This window comes from Dromiciops gliroides, chromosome 1 (genome assembly GCF_019393635.1).
Source record: "Dromiciops gliroides isolate mDroGli1 chromosome 1, mDroGli1.pri, whole genome shotgun sequence".
NCBI classification, from domain to species: domain Eukaryota; kingdom Metazoa; phylum Chordata; class Mammalia; order Microbiotheria; family Microbiotheriidae; genus Dromiciops; species Dromiciops gliroides.
Window position 1 is genome coordinate 40,507,953 of NC_057861.1, and position 20,614 is coordinate 40,528,566.

At 42.8% G+C, this 20,614-nt stretch overlaps 1 protein-coding gene across 12 annotated transcripts in view; it reads right to left on the bottom strand.

The window, feature by feature from the left end:
* Positions 1–13,855, bottom strand: part of RIMBP2 (RIMS binding protein 2) — a 522,092-nt gene extending 508,237 nt beyond the window's left edge. For 11 of the 12 annotated variants that reach the window (XM_043966763.1, XM_043966824.1, XM_043966816.1 and 8 more), the window contains exon 1: positions 13,093–13,363. In XM_043966763.1, coding sequence (XP_043822698.1) covers positions 13,093–13,131 — 39 coding nt within the window. In that variant the 5' untranslated portion in view covers positions 13,132–13,363. Of the gene's footprint in view, positions 1–13,092; positions 13,364–13,696 lie in introns of those variants that run through there. The other variant, XM_043966745.1, reaches the window with a different exon arrangement.
* Between the last annotated feature and the right edge of the window lie 6,759 nt (positions 13,856–20,614).

Genomic DNA, 20,614 nt, shown 5'->3' on the forward strand with positions numbered 1-20,614 from the left:
GCAAGTCATTTAAATTCTCTGGGTCCCAGTTTCCTTATGTGCAAACTGTTCCACCCTTTGGTTCTTCCTCTGTAAAAATGATAGGGTTCAACTAGATCAGGGCTTCTTAATCTGTTAAAGAAAGTCAAGCCCCACTGCTGGTACAGTGCATAGAGCACCTGGAGTCAGGAAGTCCTGGGTTCAAATCTGACCTTAGATATTTACTTGTTGTATGACCCTGGGCAAGTCACTTAACCTTGATTGCTTCCAAAAGGGAAAAAGAGAAAGAAAAAAAGAATATCAAGACCCCCCAAGACAGTCTGGTGATCCACTTCTGGTGAGCTACAAGCTGGTGAAACTACTTCTTGGAATAATGTGGGATTTGTTGTTGTTACTGGGGAGGTGGGTTGCAACTAGGTATCCCCAAGTCACCCAAGCTCAAAGTGCAATAGCTACTCACTGGTTTACCCTACTGCTGGTCCACACTGACGCTTTGATTAGTTCCATTTCTAAGCTGGGTTGGCTTGGTCCTCCATTCCTGAGGACTCACCATATGGATGGGAAACTATATGGCACAGTCGATAGAGTACCAGACCTGGAGTGAGGGCGACTCATCTTCCTGAGTTCAAATCCTGCCTTATACACTTACTATATGACCCTGAATGGGTCATTTTTTCCACTTACTAGTATTTTTCCCCAATTACATGTAAAGATAGTTTTCAACATTCATCTTCATAAGATTTTGAGTTCCAAATTTTTCTCCCTTCTTCCTTTCCCTCCCCTCTCCCCAAGCAATCTGATATAGGTTATACAGTAAAATCATGGTAAACATATTTTATGTTAGTCATGTTGTAAAAGGGAAATCAGAACAAAAGGGAAAACCATGAGAAGGAAAAAACAAGAAAATAAAAAAGTGAAAATAGTAAGCTTCGATCTGCATTCAGACTCCATAGTTCTTTCTCTGGATATGAATAGCATTTTCCATCATGAGTCTTGAGGAATCATCTTGGATCATTGTATTGCTGAGAAGAGCTAAGTCTATTGCAACTGATCATACAATGTTTCTGTTACTGTGTACAATGTTCTCCTGGTTCTGCTCACTTCACTCAGCATCAGTCCACTTAATTCTTTTCTGAAATATGCCTGCTCATCATTTCATATAGCACAATAGTATTCCATTACATCCATATACAACAACTTGCTGAACAGCTCACTTAACCTCTATCTGCCTCAGTTTCCTCATCTGTAAAATGAGGTTGATATTAATAGCACCTACCTTTCAGGGTTGTCATAAAGATAAAATGAACTAAAATGTGCAAAGGACTTTGAAAACCTTAAAGCTCTATATAAATACTAGTTATTATAATCATCATTATGGGTAAGCATGGCACTAGTACCCTGTTAATTCATATTTAATTTTGGGATTAAATGAGACACTCATAAGTCATTGAGCACTAAACGGGAGATTTGCTTTGCCCCAACACAGCAAAGATATATAACAATGATACAGCCGGTATCCCAAAGAGATAAGAATGAAAAGGACCCACATGTACAAAAATATTTATAGCAGCTCTTTCAGTGTAGGCAAAGAACTGGAAATTGAGGAGATGCCCATCAACTGGGAATGGCTAAACAAACTGTGGTATATGATGATGATGGAATATTATCATGCTATAAGAAATGACAAGCAGGATGATGTAAGAAAAACCTGGAAAAAGTTACACGAACTGATGCAAAGTGAAATGAGCAGAAGCAGGAGAACATTGTTCACTGTTAACAACGATACTGTACAATGATCAACTATGAATGACTTAGCTATCCTCAGCAATACAACCATCCAAGACAAAAAACAACAACAACCAAAGACAACCCACAATGATACAGCTGTTACTGTATAGCTTTCATAGAACAGCTCCCTTTATATTTTTATTTTATTTTTTTTTTTAGTGAGGCAATTGGGGTTAAGTGACTTGCCCAGGGTCACACAGCTAGTAAGTGTTAAGTGTCTGAGGCCGGATTTGAACCCAGGTACTCCTGACTCCAGGGCCGGTGCTCTATCCACTGTGCCACCTAGCTGCCCCCTCCCTTTATATTCATATAGAAACTATCCTGGCCAGCAGGACAGGGTATGGTGACTCCTATAGCCTCCAGGTTGAAGGGGCCCTGATTGCACATGGGTAGCAGAAAATTGTGTCAAGGAATGAAGAAGCCAATGAGGACCTAGAGATGGCTTGTTGCCTTTTAGAAAAAATTCATGCCTGTTTCAATAGGCAGAAAGAAACCTGGTAGTTAAAATGCTTTGTTGTTGGGGGGGAGGGGGCTGAAGTGCTATCAAAATATCAGCTCTTATTATTTAATATTAGGCCTATACTAGGGGGCAGCTAGGTGGCACAGTGGGTAAAGCACCAGTCCTAGATTCAGGAGGACCGGAGTTCAAATCCACCTCGGACACTTGACACTTACTAGCTGTGTGACCCTGGGCAAGTCACTTAACCCTCATTGCCCTAAAAAAAAAAAGAAAAAGAAAGAAAGAAAGACTCAGATTTGAATCTTACATCAGACACCAGTTGTGTGATCCTGGGCAAGTCACTTAACCTCTTTGTGCCTCAGTTTCCTCATCAGTAAAATGAGGGGGTTGTCCTCCCTGGCCTTTAAGATTCCAACTAGTTCCAAATCTATGACCCTCATAAAGCTAGATATAAGTTATTATTGTCCCTATTTTGTAGATGAGGCTCAAGTACAAATACAAGGTAGTCACTATGAGGTTTTCCTGATTCCAAGTACAGAATGTCAACTACTAAGCCATAGCGAGAAATGTTGTATCAGCCAAAAGATCAGGGGCAGCATTTCTTCCAAGGAAGAACAAGGGGTGTACTAAGTACTTGTGTGGGCTGAATCCTTGTAATAGTAAGGAGGGGAGCCTTGGGGTTAGTTGTGCTCAGGACACCCACTCTATAGAGATCTTGGGGGATTCTGTTCCTTATACGAGTATGCTCAGCTTGGATGTATATACACTCCCCTGACTAGAGCCAGCCTGGTTTGTTTGCAGGAAGCCCGGCCACATGAGCTCAGGCTGTTGCTGGCTGCACACTCCCACCCAAACCTTCCCCCAAGAGCTAGAAGGAAGGTTTCCTTCCAGTTTCTAAATGGTAGATAGTCCCATTGACCCTTGGAGGGTAACCTAGACCTAGGGTGGGACAACTAGGTTTTTGTTTCAGGGCATCAGAATTCAGAGGCACAGGCAGCACTGTCACTTTTCATCAGACAGAAACAACAAAATTAGAGAGAAAGTCGTCTCACCTTATACTTCTTTCCATTCTCTCTTCCCAGTCTGGCCCTGTACTAGTCCCTCTGTCTCCATCATAATATAAGAGTAGTGTTCTTGGATGCTTAAACCCGACAGGGGCCAAGATCTCACTCACCCAAAGGTTCCCCGGACAAGTGTGTTAACTAAATTTGTCTAAAAATTTGGTGTAGCAGGTATCCTTCCTTCCATTTGCCTCAGGTCAAATTTTGTGCCCCTGCAGCTGTTACTGCTCACAACCCTTTGAGGAGGGGGGAGCCTGCCCTAGGAAATGTAGGAGAAAGGGAGGCGGAGCCAACAGTCCCTGCACCCCTTTGCTGCAATCTGCTTTCCCCACCCAAGCTGACACATCCCCTAGAATGGGGCGTTTGTCTGCAGATGGAACTCCTCCGGAGCTCAGTGCAGTCGTGATCAGTCACCCCCGTTTGCTCAGGCCTGCTAGGAAACCGTGAAAAGCACAAAGAGATACTCAGTGTTCTCCCCTCCCCCTACCTTTGACCTGAGGGAAATTTACCCAAGGAATGAATCCACTTACTCCTGTATGGTGAAGAGCTGGATGGGAACATTGAGGGGGAAGCTTCTACAAGGGCAATAATTTGGGGAGGGGGAGAAGGAAAAGAGGTGAGCGAGCATTTATTAAATGCCTACTATGTGGCAGGAACTCAAACATTATCTCATTTGACTCTCACAACAACCTGTGAGGTACATATTATTATGATCTCAATTTTACAGTTGAGGAAACTGAGGCAAACCAAGATCCAGTGACTTGTCCAAGGTCATACAGTTAGTAAATATCTGAGGGAGGATTTGAACCAAAATATTCTTAAACACCAAGCCCAGTGCTCTACCAACATACCACCCAGAAGCCTGTGGCTCTAGCAACTGGGGAGATAGGAGAGACTGTAAGATGTGGGGCTTCAGCTGAGTTCTGAAAGGAAATGAGGGTTCTAAGATGCAGAGGTGAAGAGGAAGGGCATTTCAGGCATGAAGGACAGCATGAGGGACTGTGGTGTGTGGGGAATAGCAAGAAAGCTAGTATGTCTGCTCTACTGAGAGCTCAAAGGGGAGTGGGATGTACTAAGCAAGGTAGGTCACAGCTAGGTTAGGAAGGGGCTGCTAGGTGGTGTCACAGTACACAGATCACCAGGTCTGGTGTCAGGACGACTCATCTTCTTGCGTTCAAATCCAGCCTCAGACACTCACTAGCTGTGTGACCCTGGTCAAGTCATTTCACCCTGTTTGCCTCGGTTTCCTCATGTGTCAAATGAGCTGGAGAAGGAAATGACAAACCACTCCCATATCTTTGCCAAGAAAACATCAAATGGGGTCACAAAGAGTTGGACAAGACTGAACAACAACAAGTTATAAAGGGCTTTAAATGCCAGAGAGTCAGTTTGAATTTGAGCCTAGAGACAACGAGGGAATCATACTTGGTTGTCACCATCTCAATAAAGCCTTCTATGACCCCAGCTCCAGCTGAAAGGGTTCTCTTCTCAAATTTCTCACAGCACTTTGCCTGGCCCTCTCTGTTGCCTGATCTCCCTCTCCCTCATAGCTCTCCCTTATGGTTATCTGTATATACAGCTCCCTCTACTACCACCAGGGTTCAATTGTCAGCTCCACTGAGGACTGACCTTAGGCTCAGTACAACCTGGGTTAAAAATCCCACATCAAGGGGGCAGCTAGGTGGCACAGTGGATAAAGCATCGGCTCTGGATTCAGAAGGATCTAAGTTCAAATCCAGCCTCAGACACTTGACATGTACTAGCTGTGTGACCCTGGGTAAGTCACTTAACCCTCATTGCCCTGCCAAAAAAAAAAAGAAAGAAAGAAAGAAAAGGAAATCCCATGTCAAGTCCTTGCTGGTGGTGAAACCCTGGCCAAGTCATTTGGCTTAAGCCTCACTTGGCTAAAATGAGATGATGTGTGCACACATATGCATACATGTGTGTGGTGTGTATACATACACGTGTGTTCCATGTGTCGTGTGCATGTCTGTATTGTGTAAATATGCATACATGCATATGCCCCATACATAACATACTCAGGACCCTCTAAAGCACAATGTCAGTGAAGGTTATTTTTATTGTACCTTGCACATAGTAAGGGCTTAAGAAATACTTCTTTAATTGAGCTAATGGAAGTAGCATGAAAAAGGGTTTAGTTTTTCCTTTCCAGAAAAAAAAGAGATGAGGAGGAGGTGGACAGAGAAAGGGGAGAGAGAAGGGGAAAGGGAAAGAGAATGAAGGGAAGGAGAGAGAAAAGACAGACATAGAAAGAGGCAGAACAGTGAGAAAGAGAGAGGTGAAGATAGAGATGGAAAAAGAAGAGAGAAGGGGAGAGGGAGTCAAAGGAGACGGGCAGAGAAAGCTAGAGATGGAGAGGGAAAGAGGAAGTGATGAGGAGATGGGAGAGACAGAGAAGGCGAGAGACGGGGAAAGGAGGGAAAGGGGAGGGAAGTAGAGAGAGAAAAAACAGAAGGAGAAGAAGAGCAAGCTAGAGACAGAGAAAGGGAAAGGAGGCCATGGGGAGAGGAAGAGAGAAAAAGAGAATCAGAGAAATATAGAGATGGGGAGACAAGGGGAAAAGAGACAAAAGGAAGAAGAGGGAGAGACCAAAAAAAAAAAACCCAGAAAGCTGGATCAGAAAGCAAGGAGATGGGAGAGACTGAGACAAAGAAACAGATAAAGAGAAGGGGAGAGAGACATAAAAAGGAGAAGGAGAAAAAGTGAGAAACAAAGAAGATGGATATGAGGAACTGAGGCACAGGGAAGTGACTTGCCCAAAGTCACCTAGACAGTAAGCATCAGATGATGGAACATAATTCACTCCTCTAAGAAAAGAGATAGGGAGACCAGTCAGACAGAATGCTGTAAACCTTATCGCAGGAAAGAAGGAAATAAGCCTTAGTTAAGCTCATACTCTGTGCACTTTACAAATATATCACTTGATCCCATCAACAACAACCCTTGGAAGTAGGTTGCCATTGATATTACCATTTTACAGATGAAGAAACTGAGGCAGACAGAGGTGAAGTGACTTGCCCAGGGTCACAGAGCTAGTAAGCGTCTGAGGCTGATTTTGAACTCAAGTCTTCTTGACTTCAGGTCCAGCATTTTATCCATTGTACCATCCTGCTGCCTCTAGGCATCATAATCAATTTTTTTTTTTGCTTCACTATTTTTCTTGGTTATGGAGAGGGTTCGCTTCTGGGGAAAGGCAGGATGGGAAGGTAGGGTATCAGTGTATACCCAGAAACGACCATAAATTTTTATAAAAATGAAAGTCATCAGTAAGGCATTTAAAATAATGTAGGGGCAGCTAGGTGGCGCAGTGGATGGCCCTGGATTCAGGAGGACCTGAGTTCAAATCCGACCTCAGACACTTGACACTTATTGGCTGTGTGACCCTGGGCAAGTCACTTAACCCCAATGGCTTCACCACACCCCCCAAAAAAAGTAATTTTTTATGGTGCCAATTTTAAATAGATTTTATTCTCCAGGACAAGAATTGCATTTACACTTGTTTACAGTACTGATAAAGTGCAATGTTGTTCACTTCTCTCTCTCTGCACACATTCAAGTATTCAGAATGCCCAGGAAAAAAAATAAATATAATTAACTTCTTTTTCTCTTCAGCTTACTACCCTTTCCCTTCATCCATTTTCCCCCTTTAGTATTTAAAAGTTGGCCCTAACTTTGATTATTGCTTTTGCAACTCAGCTGGGTATTCCAGGTCTATTCGAACATACTCCATAACCCATAGGATGGGTCCCTTCTTTTCTTTCCCTGCCTCCCCTCTTCCTACAACCCTCTGTCTTGACCTAGAACCATCTCCTTTTGTCTTTCATGTTACTTCATGTTCCTCTTTTCGAATCCTACCCAGACAATGATTGTCTCTGCCACGCAGAATCATTGCCAGATGTCAGACTTGGGAAGGAGCTAGGAAGCCCTTTATTCCAATGGGTGCCTGAACAAGAATTCCCCTTCCCTACATACTTGCCAAGGATTCATCCAGTCTTTCCCCAAAAATGAGTGAAAGAGGGGCAGCTAGGTGGCGCAGTGGATAAAGCACTGGCCCTGGAGTCAGGAGTACCTGAGTTCAAATCTGGCCTCAGACACTTAACACTTACTAGCTGTGTGACCCTGGGCAAGTCACTTAACCCCAATTGCCTTACCGGAAAAAAACAAACAAACAAAAAAAAATGAGTGAAAGAGGACCTGGGGTCACCTTTACTCTATGTGGATGATAACTGACCATAAACCGGCTTGGGATGGCCCCAGAATTCAGGAAGATGTTAAGGATGGGATTGTTTTATTTGCTAATTGTCCTTGATTGCAAGAGAAAGTTTCTAGTCATTTAAAATGAATAAATGGATGCCTTTTAAATGAAATTGAAAGTGGTTCCCAGCATTATTAGTGTGATCCTACAGCATCAATTAACCACCCAGAGAGAGGATGGGCCCATTGACCGCAACAACGATGACACATTGTGGTCCTATCTACCAAAGACCCATTTCCTGGATCTCTGAGAGTCTCTACTCAACTGGCAATTACTGATCTCACCAAGGGCTGATTTTTTTTTTTTTTTTTTTTTTGCTAATGCAGGCCTGGAAGCCAGTGAACCCTCCAGAATCTTTTATTTGTTTCCTGCACGCACTTTTCTCAGGGGAAATGGGTACATCTTACATACCAAGATTGGACCTATACTGGTACAGTTTCCTTTCCTCTTTCCACTAGCCATGGCCACATCTTCTATTCCTATCCAAGAAAGACCCCAGCTCTAATGAAACACAGAAATAAAACCCGTGTCCTAAATGGAGCATCTGGCCTGATTGAAACTAAATTTGTGACAGGCAGCTAGGTGGTGCAGTGGATAGAGCACCGACCCTGGATTCAGGAGTACCTGAGTTCAAATCCGGCCTCAGACACTTAACACTTACTAGCTGTGTGACCCTGGGCAAGTCACCTAACCCTAATTGCCCAGCAAAAAAAAAAGAAAGAAAGAAAGAAAAGAAAAAGAAACTAAATTTGTGGCTATAATGAGGTCAGGGCAGTTAAGGTTTTTCTCCAGGGTACCAACATCCAGCGGGGCCTGCTTCCTCTCCACCATTCTCAAGACTGATGACACCATGTTATATTGGTCTTCTACCATTGGTCATCCCTATAAAGATTGGGCGGAAAGATAGGCACCGGGAGAGGGGAAAAGATTGGAGTTTGGGACCCATGAAGGATGGAATATGAAAGAAGAAAGAAATAAGCTATTCTTCTCAGTGCAACAGGACCTGTGGTCAGAGGGTCCGCCGTGTCATTACCATACCCCACACCTCCAGGTCGTCCTGTGTGCTGTCACTACCCCCATACACATACAACAGCAATAATGACAATGACAACAACTGTTTGGGCCCAGATTAAAACAAAATTCCTATTTTTACCTCTTCAAAGGCTTAAAGGGTAATGAATAAACCCATCCTGATTATCAAAGGAGTTACCCCACAATTTGAAATTGTAATGGGATCTTTTACTCACTATACCATAGTTGTTGTTCAGTCATTTCAGTCATATCTGACTCTCTGTCAAAACCCATTTGGAGGGGCAGCTAGGTGGCGAAGTGGATAAAGCACCAGCCCTGGATTCAGGAGAACCTGAGTTCAAATCCGGCCTCAGACACTTGACACTTCCTAGCTGTGTGACCCTGGGCAAGTCACTTAACCTTCATTGCCTCAAAAAAAATTGGGGGGTTTTGTGGCAAAGATACTAGAGTAGTTGGCCATTTTTTTCTCCAGCTCATTTTACAGATGAGGAAACTGAGGCAAACAGGGTGAAGTGACTTGAGTAAGTGTCTGAGGATGGATTTGAACTCAAGTACTCCTTACTCCACACCTAGCTAGCTGCCTCTTGTGTGTGTGTTTTTTAACAGATGAAACTGAGAGTCAGAGAAGTGAAATGACTTAGCCAAAGTCACCCAGACAGATCAGAAGAGAAAGAGCCAGGGCATGAAGTCAGATATCCTAACTCAGATTCTAATCTGGTCGTCACCATCACATGGAGCAGCAAACCTCCATGGTGACTTCTTTTCCTGTAGGGAAAACATATTTAGAGTTATCATTACCACTTCAGTAAATGGGCGCCCAAAATAGCCCACTCATAGTCAGCCTTTCAAATCCCATCTGGCAAAGTCAAATACTCCTGACCATCGAAGAGGATGCTCTGGCATGAAGTATGAGTCACAGCCCTTAGGAGGAAGCTGGTTGTTGCTTCAGATCTCCTATGACAGGCAGCATGGACATCCTACTCAGAAAGAAGCATCCAAGGAGTCCTTGGAGCTAAAACGCCAGGAGCATGCAATAATGGCCTCCCCTTCTCCTCAGGTCTCTCTTCCAACTCTCAAACTGAGAGGCAGCTAGGTGAAACAATAGTTAGAGTACCGGACCTGGGGCAGCTACATGGCACAGTAGATAAAGTACCGGCCCTAGATTCAAGAGGACCTGAGTTCAAATCCAGCCTCAGACACTTGACACAATCTATATGACCCTGTGCAAGTCACTTAACCCTCATTTCCCCACAAGAAGGAGGAGGAGGAGGAGGAGGAGGAGGAGGAGGAGGAGGAGGAGGAGGAGGAGAAGGAGAAGAAGAAGAAGAAGTATTGTACATGTTGGAATTATATAGCCAATGAAGGCACAGTTAGTTCTACAGCTTAGAGTACTGAACCTGGAGTTGGGAAAACCTGAATTCAAATCCAGCCATAGTCATGTCCTAACTGTGTGACCCTGGACAAATCACTTAACTTCTGTCTGCCTCAGTTTGCCCATTTGTAAAAGGGGGATGATAATAATAGCACCCACTTCCCAAAGTTTGGTGTGAGTATAAAATGAGATAATATTTGTGCAGATAGATAGAGCTCTGGGCCTAGAATGAGGAGGGCCTTGGTTCAAATCCAGCCCCAGAAACTTCCCAGCTGTATGTGATACTGGGTAATTCAATTAACTCAGTTTCCTCAACTATAAAATGGGGATAATAACAGCACCTCCTTCACAGGATTGTTGTTAAGATCAAATGAGATAATATTTGTAAAGCACTTAGCATATTTTTGTTATTCTTATTGTTCAGTCATGTCGGACTCTTTGTGACCCCATTTGGGGTTTTCTTAGCAAAAATACTGGAGTAATTTGCTATTTCCTTCTCCAGCTCATTTTACAGATGAAGAAACTGTGACAAACAGGATTAAATGACTTGACTTTCCCAGGGTCACACAGCTAGGAAGTGTCTGAGGCTGGATTTGAACTTGGGTCTTCCTGACTCCAAGCTCAATGCTCTATTCACTGTGCCACCTAGCTTCCTGGCACATTGTGGGTGCTATATAAATGCATATCCCCTTCCCTTTACTCTCCCTTATTTGTAAAGTGTTTTGCAAATTTCAGGTTGCTACATAAATGCAATTATTATTCAATTCTGTGATTCTGAATTTTTTGTTTGTTTGGGTTTTTTTGCGGGCAATGAGGGTTAAGTGACTTTCCATGGGTCGCACAGTGTCAAGTGTCTGAGGCCAGATTTGAACTCAGGTCCTCCTGAATCCAGGGCCAGTGCTTTATCCACTGCACCACCTAGCTGCTCCCACTGTGATTCTCAATTAAAGATATAAGGTACCTTAGAAGGGAAGGGGAAGTAGAAATAAAGAGAAGAGGATAAGTAGATAGATAGATAGATAGATAGATAGATAGATAGATAGATAGATAGATAGATAGATAGATAGATAGATAGATAGATAGATAGATAGATAGATAGATAGATGGATGGATGGATGGATGGATGGATGGATGGATGGATGGATGGATAGATAGATAGATAGATAGATAGATAGATAGATAGATAGATAGATAGATAGATAGATAGATAGATGATAGATGGATGGATGGATGGATGGATGGATGGATGGATAGATAGATAGATAGATAGATAGATAGATAGATAGATAGATAGATAGATAGATAGATAGATAGATAGATGGATGGATGGATGGATGGATGGATGGATGGATGGATGGATGGATGGATGGATGGATGGATGGATGGATAGCACCAATTATATGCAAGGCACTGGATTAAGTGCTTTTTATAAGTGCAAGGAACACAAACAGAGAAGTTAGCTCCTGCTCTTAAGAAGATAATAGGTACAAGACTCACATGGAAGGGTCTCACAGTGCAGCAGCAAAGTGGATGGTGATAGATTTTCCTCAGTGCCATTTCCACTGTCTACAAATCCATTTGCCACTTGCCAGTTCCAAAGACTTTGGTAGCAAGAATTAGGATTTTACAATTGTTGCTCTTTCTGCATAATTCAAAAGAAGACACGTTGATTGGATGTGCCTCTGCCTCTCTAAAAGGGTCCTTTTCATTCTATGATTAACTTACTAACCCTTGTCACCAATTGTGGCAGTGTGGCTAGAGTGGAGTGGGGAGGACCCAGAATTCAAATCCTCTTTCTGAGGCTTTCTAGTTGTAGGACCATGGATACAAGTCCCTTAGCCTGTAGGAGCCTGTTTCCTTCTCTGTCAAATCTTACAGATAAGATGAAGGGGTAAGGAGCAGCTAGGTGGCGCAGTGGAAAAAGCACCGGCCCTGGATTCAGGAGTACCTGAGTTCAAATTCGGCCTCAGACATTTGACACTTACTAGCTGTGTGACCCTGGGCAAGTCACTTAACCCTCATTGCCCTGCAAAAAGGAAAAAAAAAAAAAGAAAGTAAGTTTACTACACTAATGAAGCCACAGGTGTGAACAAAAATGAATGAATGAATGAATGGATTAGATAAATAAATGATTAGATGAATGAATAAATTAATTAATGTAGATAAATGGATAGATGAATAAACAAATGAATGAATAAAAATAAATAAATAAGGTAAGTGTGGGATTAGAAGATATCTAATCTTCTATTTCAGCTTAATTCCTTTGACTATGAATAAATAAATGGATGAAGGCTGTTCGGTTTTAAAGCTAGGAAGGACTTTGTAGAATATATAGTTTTACTGCCTCATTTTACAGGTTAAATTCATTTCAACAAGTATTAATTAAGCACCCACTGTGTTGAAGGCACCATGCTAAATTCTAGAGATACCAAAAAAAAGAAAAGCAAAACAATCCTTATTGAATATATTATAATAATAATGTCTGCTTTTTAAAGCATTTTTTACATCAATTATCTCCTCAAAATACTCTTACGCACTCCAGGAAAAATTATCTCCATTTCAAATCTCAGAAAACAGAAGCCCTGGGAGGTGAAGTGATTTACCAACGGTTCCATAGTTTGGGACTTTCAAAGAGGGGATCTGAAGCCAGGATTTCCAATCTGAGTCAAGCACCCTGAGGTCCAGGAAGGAGAAGCAATTCTTCCAGTGGGCCAATATACCCATAAATATGTCACAAATTAAATGGAAGTTCAGAACATTTAGATGTTTTGTCCAAGGTCACAGAAGTAGTAAGGGTCAGAAACAGAATTTGAATTCAGGTTTTTCTTTCTCCAAGTTCAGCATTCTATCTACCACACCACGCATCATCACATCTGGTGCTTTCCCTCAGTATATATAAGTAGATAATGAATTAAGAGTTTTGATTCATGGGGATTCTTGAAATTATATGATTTAATAATCAGATCACTAAACAGTTCTGGAATTTCCACAGAGCTAAACAATGTTTCGGACATCTGATCGATACTGTTTTAGTTGGACTTCTAATCATGCTGTCTCGGATCTGGACAAACAGAAAAGCCTACACAGAGCACAGAGTAGGAAAGGAACACCATGGGTCACCTACCTTCTTCTTCTGCCTTGAGCACCAGGGCCCCTGCCCCATTCAGAGGGCAAGGGTCAGAGGACAGCTGTCTGGACAAGATCACTGGGTTTCCCCTTGTTCCAATCACAGTTCCCAGAAGCCAGCTCTCCACTCCTTCCTTTGGGAACTGCAAGTCCAAAAAATCTCAGGGTAACCTTGCTTTTAGAAAACTTGCTCTCTCAGAACCCAAGTTCCTTCAGAGCTGCCTGAAGCTGCGTTAGGATAAGAAACTCTATAGTCTGTTTTTCTGAGAGCCTGGATTCTCGTACCTCCCTCTTCCTTCCCCCACCACACACACACACACACACACACACACACACACACACACACCCCTCTCCTGGGTTTCTTTGGATGCTCCAATATCCTTGAACAGAAGAAAAGTGACCAGCCTTTGAGGGATCCCTTTGGGTCTGCCTGTCAAACAGTCTGGCCCATCCAAAGTCCTACTGAGGCAATGCTACTCAGAAAGAACAAGACACTCCGTTTCCATAGCCTCCTGCTGAACAGCAGTGATGTCTCAGACAGAATGAGAAAAATTATCCCTCCGGCTCTCGTTGACAAATGGAAAAACGCACAAGTCTCTCACCCACAGGAGCGCCACCAGGAATTCTGATCTCTCCCTCCAGCATTGCCAGCTACAGAATGCCCGGCTTTCCTGGGGGGAGCCCAGATGCCCCGAGAGTGATAAAAGCCAGCACAGTGAAGAAGTCAATGAAGCTCCAAGGGGCAGGAGAAATGTTAGGTATAGGGCAGGAGTTTTCTTGGAGAGCACATGATTCTTCCCACATCCACATGGGAGGGAGAGGCTGGTATCTGAAGATTACCTATTAGACTCCCAAGCCAAGGAGATCTATTTGCCAGTGCCCATCTCAACAGTTAATTCGCTTCCCCCTCCCAAGCCATTCAGAGAAATGTGTCATGCCTTTCCTGATTGCCCAGCTGCTAGTGCCTTTCCTCCCTAACTACCTTGTAGATTTATTCTTTATATATATATATGAGATCATAGAGTCATAGAGCTAGAGGTGGAAAGGGCCTCTAGTTGAACTCCAGATGGGGAAACTGAGGCACCAGGTGGTTGAGTGGATCACACAGGTAAGCATCAGAGACAGAATTTTAACCTAGAAGTGGCATTCTTTCCCCACTTGACCCTTCTGTTTCTCCTCCAATAGAATGTAAACTCCTTGAGAGCAGGGAACGTTTCATTTTGGGGGGATTGCCTTCCTCACACCTAACAGGGTCTGCCACACAGTAGATGCTACATACTCATCTGGGTCCATTTTGAGTCCAAGTCTGAGTCCATTTTCATCCCTGTCCAAGTTAGAAAAATGGGGAGTGTAGTATCAGATCTTAGATTTAGGGCTGGAAGGGGCCTTCAAGGCCTTCTAGAATAATCCCCCTTGTTTTACAGATGAAGAACAGAGAGGTTAATGATTTGCCCAAGGTCACACAGAGAGTAAGGTAGCAGAGCTGGAGTTCCAACCGTGGTTCTCTACCTGAAAAGGTAATGTTCTTTCAACTGTATGAAAGCCACTCAGTCTACCTAGTTCAACCTATAACCAATCTCCACTAAAAAAAAATAATCACTATTGAGCTTTCACTTCCAATAAACTGGGACCCAGTGCCTCCAGAGACAGTCTGCTCTGGTTGGAGTTGGCTCTCCTTGTTAAGAAATTCCTGACATCTGTGATAAAATAATGGGATTCTGCCGATGCCCAGGAGCCCCACCTGAAGATTGATTTGGAATTGATTGAATTGGGTGAGACTGAGAGACTGAGAACCTACTTAATGATGATTAAATGGGGACCACACCTGGCTGGCCCTAAGTAGGGTGTTGTTCTCAGAAGTTGAACCTAGTTAAGGTTGATTAAATTGAGACCACACGTGGCCAACCCTGAGTAAAGTGTATTCTCAGAGGCTGTGGACTGCAACATCAACAGGAGACCACTCTCGACCAATCAACTTGAAGAACCTCCCATTTTGGGGAGGAGGACAGGAAGTAGGAAACTGAGGCTGTCAGACTGGAGTTTCCTCTTTTGGTTTGAGACATTAGCTTAGCAGCAGAACTTCACATGGGCTACTAGGAAAGCTAGGATTTCCATGCTATAAGGAATCTGTTCTCAATCTTTCTCACTCTTCACTATCTTATATCTTTTAATAAATCCTTAAAAGCCTAAACTCTTGCTGTATTTATCAGTGATTTTAGCTAGTTTCCCCCCAAAATTGGGGGGAAGCAGATTAGAACCCACATTTAGATTTTTAAATAACACACATGGGGGCAGCTAGATGGTGAGGTGGATAAAGCACCGGCCCTGGAGTCAGGAGGACCTGAATTCAAATCCGGCTTCAAACACTTAACATTTACTAGCTGTGTGACCCTGGGCAAGTCACTTAACCCCAATTGCCTCACACACACAAAAAAAAGATAAAACAACACACATGAAGCCTAAATATGCCTCTTCCCAGTTCTATGCTCCCTTGGACCCAACAGAAAAAAAAATATATATATATATATCTGATCATTTTTTTTTTTTTTTAGTGAGGCAATTGGGGTTAAGTGACTTGCCTAGGGTCACACAGCTAGTAAGTGTTAAGTGTCTGAGGCCAGATTTGAACTCAGGTACTCCTGACTCCAGGGCCGGTGCTCTATCCACTGTGCCATCTAGCTGCCCCTGATCATTTTTCTAGTGACAACCACTCAAAACTCAAAGATGATTATCATTTGCCCCCCACCCCAGTCTTCAGTTTTTCAAGCTAAGCACCCACTTCCTTCAACCAGTGCTTCTATGTCCAAGGGTCCCATTGCTAGAGGTCAGTGACAAAAAGAAAGAAACCATATATACAAAAATATTTATAGCAATACTTTTTTTTTTTTTGGTGAGGCAATTGGGGTTAAGTGACTTGCCCAGGGTCACACAGCCAGTAAGTGTTAAGTGTCTGAGGCCGGATTTGAACTAAGGTACTCCTGACTCCAGGGCCGGTGCTTTATCCACTGCGCCATCTAGCTGCCCCTAGCAATACTTTTTATGAGAGTAAAGATCTGGAAACAAAGTAGATTCCCAATGACCGGGGAATGTCTAAGCAAGTTGTAGTGTGTTAACATAATAGAATTTTACCCTGCTGGAAGAAACACTGAATATGATGAATACAGAGAAACATAGGAAGATTTATGAATGGATGCAAAGAAAAGCAAACCTAACCAGGAAAGCAATATGACTGCAGCAATACACTCAAAATTTACAGCAATATAAATAGAAAGAACCACAAAATAATTGATGCCAAATGGTGCACAATTATGACAAAGAAGTTTGTTCCCACTGGATAGCTATGAGAAGGCACATCCCTTCCTTCTTCACCAAGGTGGGTACCTATGGGTGTGGAACACTACATATGTCAGACTTTTTCCCATATGGTGGTTAGTTTTGCTGAACTGTTTTCCCTTATTTTTATTTTTTGTTATAAGGGATTGCTCTCTGGAAGGTGGAGGGAGGAGGCATACATTAATAAATGTAAGTGATTAAGAACAAGAGATATCAATGAAAAACTAATTTTAAAACTATGATGATGGGGCAGCTAGGTGGCGCAGTGGATAGAGCACCGACCCTGGAGTCAGGAGTACCTGAGTTCAAATCTCAGACACTTAACACTTACTGGCTGTGTGACCCTGGGCAAGTCACTTAACCCCAATTGCCTCACTAAAAAAAACAAAAACAGAAACAAACTATGATGACATGGGAGAAGGGAGCGGGTTATTGTACTACACATTTAATATAAGATAAAAGTTTGACATGGCTACCCAAAAGAAATACTATTCTTTGCTGTTGTTCTTCAGTCATGTTTGATTCTTTATGATCCCATTTGGGGTTTTCTTGGCAAATACTGGAGTGGTTTGCCATTCTTTTGACAGCTCATTTCATGGATGAGGAAACTGAAGCAAACAGGGTTAAGTGATTTGCCAAGAGTCACCTAGCTGTTAAGTGTCTGAGGCTGGATTTGAACTTGAGTGTTCCTGACTCCAGGTCTGGTGCACTATCATTTGAACTATCTAGCTTCCCCAAAAGATACTGGGGTGGTTCGACGTTTCATTCTCCAGTGGATTAAAGCAAACAGAGGTTAAGGGACTTGCCCAGGGTCACACAGCTAGTGAGTGTCTGAGGCTAGATTTAACTCAGGTCTTCCTGACTCCAGGCTTGCCCACTGTACCACCTAGCTACCTAAGTACTACCCTACACTGCATTAAAAGAGGCACAGTACCCAAAACAAAGTATATGAGTTCCACCACACATGGTGTACTTCATGCAGACCACGTGTAACATATTGCATTTAATTCTGGGTTCCACATTTTCGGAAAGACAGACACATCCAGAAAGGAGAAATAAGGGTGATCAGAAGGACCAGAGACTTTGCTATGAGAGGCTAAGTTGAAAAAAGCAACTGACTCTTCTGCCTTTCTTTGTACCCTCAGTGCTTAGCACAATGTCTAGGACATAATAAGGACTTCATAAATGCCTAGTGATTGATTATGTAGCCTAGAGAAAAGAAATTTGGTTGGGGAGAGGGACACAGGAGAAAAGACTTTGCTTTGTTGATGAGGCCTGTCATAGTGGATGGGGCACTGGTCTCGGACTCAGGAAGAATTGGGTTCAAATCTTGCCTCCAGATACTTACCAGCTGTGAAATCTTGAGCAAATTATGGAACATCTCTCAGCCTCAGTTTCTTCAAATGTAAAATGAGGATAATAATAGCACCTACCTCCCAAGGTTATTGGGAAGAACAAATGAGATAACAAATACAAAGTGTTTTGCAAACTTTAAAGTATTCTATAAATGTTAGCTATTGTTATTATTAATAATTTGTGTGAGCCTGGGCAAGTCACTTAACCTCTCTTGGCCTCAGTGACCTTCTCTATAAAATGGAGATAATAATAGATATTATCTCATAGGGTAGTTGGATCAAATGATATATAATATATGTAAAGTATTTTGAAATCAAAATGCTACAAAAATGCTATTATTATCAATAATAATCACTAATCATCTGTGTGACCCTCGGCAGCTTGCTTAACTTCAAAAATGAGGGGCTCAGGGGGCAGCTAGGTGGTGCAGTGGATAAAGCACCAGCCCTGGATTCAGGAGGACCTGAGTTCAAATCTGGCCTCAGACACTTGACACTTACTAGCTGTGTGACCCTGGGCAAGTCACTTAACCCCCATTGCCCTGCAAAAAAAAAAAAAATGAGGGGCTCCTGCCAGCTAGTTATAATCACAACTCTTCAATCATTATTAGTCCTGTATCTCCAGTGATGAAACTCTCCAGCCCTGCTCATAGTCAAAAGACTTTTTTGAGGAAAACTGCCCGAGGATGTGTCAAATCAGGAAACTATTCATTCCTCCAACCCATCTGGAGAAGAAGCAAGAGCAACTGTCATAAGTCTTCTGAAACTAAGTGAGGAAAAGCAGGGTTCATGTACTGAAATAGAGCCAGGGGTCATGGAGTCTCCATTATGTCCAATCCGAATTCATTAACCTTCCTCTTGATCCAGATTTGGGGACCTTCCTGTCTTTTAGACCCATAAGAATCTCAGAATGTCAGAAGCTTGAAAGGGACATCAGAGACTACCCAGTCCGACTTATGCAAGTAAAAGACGTCTGGTTTTCAAATCGGGGGACCTGGGTTCAAATTCTGACTGTTACTACCTGAGTAAGACTGGACAAATCCCTGAGCCTTTCTAGACCTCAGTTTCCTCCTATATAAGAGGAGGGGTCTTAGATGGCCTCTAAAGTCCCTTCCACTCTAGATACATAACACTGCGATCCTTTGATTTAATCTCTGAGACTCAGTCTCCTCCTCTGTAAAATAATGGGTTGAATTATATAGCTTCTTTTTTTTTTTTAGTGAGGCAACTGGGGTTAAGTGACTTGCCCAGGGTCACACAGCTAGTAAGTGTTAAGTGTCTGAGGCCGGATTTGAACTCAGATACTCCTGACTCCAGGGCCGGTGCTCTATCCACTGCGCCACCTAGCTGCCCCTTTGAATTATATAGCTTCTAAAGACCCTCCCAGCTCTAAGTCTATGTGTTTATGATTCTATGATAATAACAACAGCTCAAGTAAAGCATTTTACACACATGAACTCATTTGATCCCTACAACAACCCTGAGAGAGAGGTGCTATCATTTGTCTGATTTTATAGAAAAAGAAACATGTGGTAAGGTCATAGATTTAGAAGAGGAAGGGGCCTTAGAGGTGAACCAGTTCACCTCATTTTTACAGGTGAGGAAACTGAGGCACAGTGGGACCAAGTGTCCTATCCAAATTCAAGCAAGTAGTAAGTGGCAGACCCAGGATTTGAACCTAGGTCCTCTGACTCCAATGTTCTTTCCACTGTACCATGGCACCTCTCAATGTTAATGATAGCTGGCACGTTTGGAGTACTTTAAGGTTTGCAAAGCACAATAGATGGGTAGACAGACAGATAGACAAATTCCTGAGTTTCAGCTTTCTGAGGCAACTAAGTGGCAAAGTGAACCTGGAGTCAGGAAGATCTGAGCTCAAATTTGGCCTCAGACTAGCTGTGTGACCTTGGTCAGGTCACTTAATTTCTGCTTTAGTTTCTCCATCTGTAAAATGGGGATAATCGTAACATCTGCTTCACAGGATCGTTGTGAGGAGAAAATGAAATAAAATGTGTAAAGTGCCTTGCATGTAGTAGGCACTTAATAAATGCTTCTTTACTTCTTTCCTGAATCCAAATTCAGGCCTCACCTGGCTTCCTCTGAAGTACAAGTCTGACCATTTCAATCTCTTCTGCTCAAGAAGCTTGGGGGGGGGGGCAGAGAAGGGGGAGGCTGAGGGCAGCTAGGTGACACAGTAGATAAAGCACTGGCCCTGGATTCAGGAGGATCTGAGTTAAAATCCAGTTTCAGACACTTGACTCTGACTAGCTGTGTGACCCTGGGTAAGTCACTTAACTCTCATTGCCCTGAAAAGAAAAAAAAAAGAAGCAGCTTCAGTGGTTCCTAATCTCAGCATAAAATATAAACTCCTCAATTTGGCGTTTAAAGCCCTTCCCAATCTGTCTCTAGGCAGCCTTTAGAGTGCAAGCTCTTGAGGGCAGGCACTATCTTTTTTACTAATTGTATCCCTAGTGTTTGGCATACATGGCTCATAATTGGTGATTATAAATGTTTATTGAATTGGACTGCATTTCATGATGACTAGACATTACCCCCCTCACATACATAAAGCCCTTCAGAACCTGCCCCCCTTTCCAGTCTTCTTTTGGGGGGAGGGAGCAATCAGGGTTAAGAGACTTGTCATGGGTCACACAGCTTGTAAGTATCTAAGGCTGGATTTGAACTCAGGTCCTCCTGATGCCAGGGCAAGTGCTCTATCTGCTGTACCACCTCGCTGCCCCTTCAAGTCTTCTTATATCATACTTATTCAGTTGTTTCAGTTGTGTCAGACACTTTGGTGACTCCATTTGGAGTTTTCTTCGCAGAGATACT